The sequence below is a fragment of the Camponotus floridanus genome, unplaced genomic scaffold (genome assembly GCF_003227725.1).
Source record: "Camponotus floridanus strain SB8 unplaced genomic scaffold, Cflo_v7.5 scaffold16, whole genome shotgun sequence".
Lineage (NCBI taxonomy): Eukaryota > Metazoa > Arthropoda > Insecta > Hymenoptera > Formicidae > Camponotus > Camponotus floridanus.
Genome location: NW_020229281.1, coordinates 142,106 through 147,848, shown reverse-complemented (window position 1 = coordinate 147,848; position 5,743 = coordinate 142,106). Strand labels below are relative to the sequence as shown.

General features: G+C 29.1%; 1 protein-coding gene across 1 annotated transcript; it reads left to right on the top strand.

The window, feature by feature from the left end:
- The first annotated feature begins 326 nt into the window (after nt 1–326).
- On the top strand, nt 327–3,308 carry LOC105251193 (integumentary mucin C.1). The gene is made up of 3 exons (XM_011257782.3): nt 327–564; nt 1,694–2,086; nt 2,363–3,308. Exons 1-3 carry the CDS (start codon nt 498–500, stop codon nt 2,455–2,457), a joined length of 555 nt encoding a protein of 184 aa, XP_011256084.1. The 5' UTR covers nt 327–497; the 3' UTR covers nt 2,458–3,308.
- The last annotated feature ends 2,435 nt before the right edge of the window (nt 3,309–5,743 follow it).

The following is a 5,743-nucleotide window of genomic DNA, read 5'->3' as shown; positions in this document are numbered from 1 at the left end:
GTTTTTATATATAAGACATAATTTCATTGTTATATAGATTTTTAAGGCCTATTTACACAAATTTGTATAGATGCGCAATGCATGGAAAAATCAACCAATCACTTGTCTAGGACGAAAAAGTAGCGACATGGCATTCTATACACTAGACATGTGATTGCTTCGTATTTATTATATTTCTATGCCCTCTTGTCTAGATGTAGGCCCTTAATTTAGGCTCTTGTATTGTCCAAAATTATACTTGAGATAATCTTGAATGTAAAAAATGAATTATGAACGGATCTTTATCTAGGGATTATTCATCCGTGCCTTTGGCACAATGTCATCGCCATCTTGATATCACACGCAGCAGCAGTCGCTACTGATCCCTGCGAGTAGGCGTAAGGCATAGCTGAGCAGCAAACAATTAATAGTGGTTTAGAATACGTGTACATCATACGCGTCTCCAAACGATACGAGAGAATTTCGCTTTCGCACTTTTTGATACGATTCGTACCAAAATGAAATCGACTTGTGTGATTTGCGTGTTGCTGGGCATAACGATTAGTTCGCTGGTATTAGCTGAGGGTGAGTTCTTTGACGCTTTGACATTAGCGCGATTGAGCATACATATATATATATATATATATATATATATATATATATATATACACATACACACACACATACACTTGTATGGCGCACACATGTGCGACACAGCGCGTAATAATGGATTTTGTGCGATAACGATTAAATGCAGCTTCGATTTTGTCGCGTGCAATATGACCCGCATTGAATTACTGAAAGCAGCATATGTTTTCTCTAAAAACATGTTATAAAATTTATCCTTTTTTTACTTGTTCGCTATTTTCTTTTCTCCAGAAATGCTAAGATACACACACACACACACACACACACACACACATATATGTTTTTCGCACGACGGAAAAAACTTAGAAATATAAAATTTAAAAACATGAGTTAACTTTATATGTATAAAAAGCAAAATGAGAGCATTAAATTTCAACCTTTGATAATTTTAAAGATATTACTAAATGTGCCAATTTCTCTTTCGATAAATCTCTTAACGATTTATACATTTCTCTCGGAAGCATCTAAATACAGCAAAAGATTAAAACAGATGCAACATATGTAGAAAACATGTGCAATATCACGTCAATTACTGATCGCGCAATAAATATTAGTATTTATTCTGGCGACGTCATCACGCAGACGTCAATCGTCAGTTAACGTAGTCAAGTATGCATGTCTAAAGACAATTAAATTATATATATATATATATATATATATATATATATACACAATTAAGTTATTATTTTATATATATATATATATATATATATATATATATACACATAATAATTTGTCTTTAAATTTGTAAAATATTTATAATCAGAAATATATGATATATATTTCTTAAATATTTTACAAATTTTAAGACAAATTATTAACTTTAATTATCATTTGTATATGATTAATACATGCATTTATATTACATATGTATCCAAAGAGATGTCTACACACTTACATATTAGTTGATCGTGCATAGATAAACAATGATTTATCGTATAAATAGATTTATAGTATAGAAAAAGTAAAATTTCATGTATATCTTGTTTGTTATAATTGATATAAGATTAATTAATTTAATTTGTAGATAAAAAAATAATGTATGGGTTTTCATGTTCATATGCAGGTATAGCAGAAATGACAAATGCAACACAAACATCTACATTTGCTTTGTCAAACTCTACAGTGAAGCAGACAGAACAGAAGGATAATAAAACAACAACTTCTGAGCCTACAACACCTACATCAACTACAACGACATCCACTGTTTCAACTCCAGTTACAATTCCAAATACTACTACTCCTACACCCACTTCAAAACCTACTACATTAACACCTACAATTCCTACATCTACAACTCCTAAATCTACAACTGTAACGCCGATGACAAGTACCAATGCTACAATAACTTCTACTACTACTATATCCACTAGTACATCTGCGGTAAAAACAACAGCTGAACCACCAACTACTTCATCACCTACCGAGCATCGTCATTTTGATGGTCTAAGCTTTTTTGGTAAGAGATAATTTCACTTTAATTATTTTGAGAGATTAATAAAACATATAATTTGCATAGTAAAGCAGACTTGTATTAAAATTTCATTAAAAGAATTAAAATAGCATATATATATATTGTGTTTATACAAGTAATTTTACAAAAGCTCTTTTTATAAAATTTTTCTTGCAATAACTTTTATCATATGCTTGATTTATTAATTTAATTAGTAATGATCCAAGATAATAGAGATGATCTTTGATAATAAAGCACTTGTGCTAAATGTCCTTATTGCAGGTGGCATTATTCTTGCTACATGTTTGATGGCGATTGCCACATTTTCATGGAAATTCTATAGGCAATGCAATGAAAGGAACTACCGTACACTGTGATAAGGTGCAAGGCTGTAATAAACTTTCGATAACTAAATGCAATTGATCGAATTAAGAACTACGAATAATTATTTTATTGTAATAATATTGCGTATTTTTATAACGCACGTTAAGTGTTGCGTGGTTTAAGTGCTCTTAGTAATGTGATGTGCAACCACGAATTCTGTTATAATTGCAGAGAATCAAGCATCATATTCATTGAAAATGATAGTTTGTATTTGTATGCGCGTTTTATGAGTAGAAAAACTGCGAACCATAAGTTGCACAAATGAAAAGAGAGAAAAGAAAGCGATAGGAGCATTAGAGCTAACAACCAATCAAAAATATATAGAAGAGAAAGAGATTATAGTTCTCTAAATATTATTTTTCACTTATTAGTTTTCACTTGAGCTTTGTGCAACTGTCGATAAAATGCAATTTGTATCTTTAATATATGGCACACGCAACATGCGTATAAAGTCCCATAATAAAGTTATTTAAGCTTTAACTTTTCTGAAAAACGAGGGAGAAAATCAGCTTGAGAAATAAGAGTTTGATGTACAACAATTTTGACATAGAAATATTATTAAGTTAAATTGAAATAAATTTCGAAAGCATTTCAGAGAGATGTATCATGCTGTATAAATAATATCTTGATCGTAATATGCATTGAAAATACAATGTGTATATAAACTTGAACTATTATCAAGAATAATGGTTATATGATGAATGCAAGCTGATAATTCTCTTCTTTGTATACAGCGGATATATATTTTGATTTTATCATATAATATTTTTTCACTGAAACCTAGGCAGTTCAACACATAGATAACGATGAATAAATACTTGAGTAATGTGCTCTAATCAAAGTAGTAAACTAGGTTTCTTTTTCCTATCAGATTACATTTTCTCTCTCTGTCTTTCTCTCTCTCTCTCTCTTTCTTTCAGGTGTTATTTATGCAAGCTTATGTTATACATAGACCTATATATAATAGTGTATGTAATTATTTTATTTCTTTAATCATATATATATATATATATATATATATATATATATATATATATATAGAGAGAGAGAGAGAGAGAGAGAGAGAGAATATTTTGCTTTAAAATAATTATTGATTATTTATGCGTTACAATTCTTCATATATGTATAATCCTGCTCTAATATCCTAAAACTCTTTAAAATTTTTTAAAATGTGCTCTTATTCAAAAATAAAAATATTACCGTTTCTTCTTAATACATTCATTTATAAGTCTAAAGATTATAAAATTAACTGTTTTTTACATATATATATATATATATATATATATATATATATATATTTCAATTGGAATATATTACAAGTAATCCTACGAAACATATTTTTACTTAAGGCACAAAGAGAGACATTATATAGTATATGCTATATTTATATATTTCGTACAATATCTATGTTAAATTTTAATACTTTATTTCGTCTTAATTTACATTGTATTGATAGAATATATTAAAAATCTAAAGACATAACACTATAAAATATTATTTAATATTTTATCTTAATTTTAATGTTTTCTCTTCTTGACACTATACACAACTATAGATATTATCTTTAACTGCGCAATATCATGTTTCGCTTTGTCGGTAAATACTCTTTATCACGAAAAAGATTTAAGAAAACCATTACATCTGTCTCGCGGTCATTTTATCGGCAACCGTATTATTGTTATTTTTATTTTACTATTCTATTTTAATTAAAATAATATATTTTAATCAATTATAATCAAATTTAATCAAATATTCGATATATGTGTATTTCAATTATTTAAAAAATATATATCATAGGTATACATGTATAGAATTTATATACATATAAGAAAGGAAGAGAATCCTTAAGAATAATAAAGTATAAATTGATTGATTAGCTGTAAAATTTTTCGATTATTAATTTTTAATTGTATTACGAATTAAAAGATATTTAAAAGTGGAATAATATCTCTGTACATGTATTACATGACAGCAGCACGAAAACACATACTTTTCTCACATAGCGACGTCAAAATTATCTCGAAGCGCGTCTATGAAGTGTAAGATACCCTTCCTTCGCTTCACTTGTAGCGAAAAGAATCAGTCACCGTCAGTAAAGTGTTTTACTATCTCGGAGGTTGGTAATTTTACTAAAATATACTAAATATGAACTCTTATTCTGCGTTCAGAAAGAGTATTGATCGTATTCGCGGCGTTACACATACTCTTGATACACATGTATCCGTCGACCGTTTAAAACTAAAAAAAGCAGATTCGCCATTTTCTTCCTTCTTCGAAAGAAGAAATTTTTCGTGTTTTATAAATGTCATACAAAAATGTACAAGAGAAATCCAAAAGATATTCGATACGAGAAAAATATTCAGGTATAAAGATTCGTGTTGGGCGAGATCAACAATTTCATCGGACACAATGAGGTATTTGGCGATAAATACATAGCGGAATATTGTAATCGATAAACTTTTTTCTGTTTAACAAGTTGCAATAATTGTTTGAGAGTTGGCTGCTTTCCGAGAACAAATATAAAAAATTGCTTGGCAATAATTTAGGAAAATATATTATATGCATAACTTATATATAATACATAGACAGATGATCATAACGGAGAAAATTTGCATTTTCAAAGTTGTATCAATTATTGGAAATAGTCTAATTTGATATTTTTTAGGTGACTTGTATCATCTATATATATTTTATGAAAAAGAAAATGGTTTTGTTTCTCGCAAAAATGTAGCGAGGTCATTACAGTAGAGATGTATGAAGGAAAAGAGCAAGGTGTGGAAATATAACGAAACATGTATAATCTGTACGACGTAAAAATTTTTGCGAAATATTCCTCAAGTTTACGGGCAACGCAAACTTGTAGAAGCCACGCTTTTGCTTTTATTCTTGTTTCATTTTGGGCATATCGAGTGTGCGAGTGACGGCATGGCGTTCCTAGAGAGGAGATATACGGAGTACGGTAAACCAGATGAGGCGCGCAAGAAAAGAATGATGCGCGATGAGGCAAGCATGACGAAAAAAATATTACATCTATTTCTTATATATAGCGTCTATAATCCTAAATGCATATTTCTTTCTACCGCATATATCTATATTATTTCATTTATTAATTCGCGTTCAAGATTGGCTAATTGGGTAATTTAAAAAAATTTCTTTCTTTCAATTCTCATCATTTCGATTTACTAATTGTCAATATCACGTACAGTTCTATAACAAAAAACGCATTATTTATTTATACGAGGAAAATATGATGACGATTCTAGGCACTTGAACATTTTG

Coding starts and splice junctions, on each gene's coding strand:
- LOC105251193 (XM_011257782.3), top strand. CDS start 498: ATGAAATCGACTTGTGTGATTTGCGTGTTGCTGGGCATAACGATTAGT. Junction 565..1,693: donor TTCGCTGGTATTAGCTGAGG/GTGAGTTCTTTG, acceptor GTTCATATGCAG/GTATAGCAGAAATGACAAAT. Junction 2,087..2,362: donor TGATGGTCTAAGCTTTTTTG/GTAAGAGATAAT, acceptor TCCTTATTGCAG/GTGGCATTATTCTTGCTACA.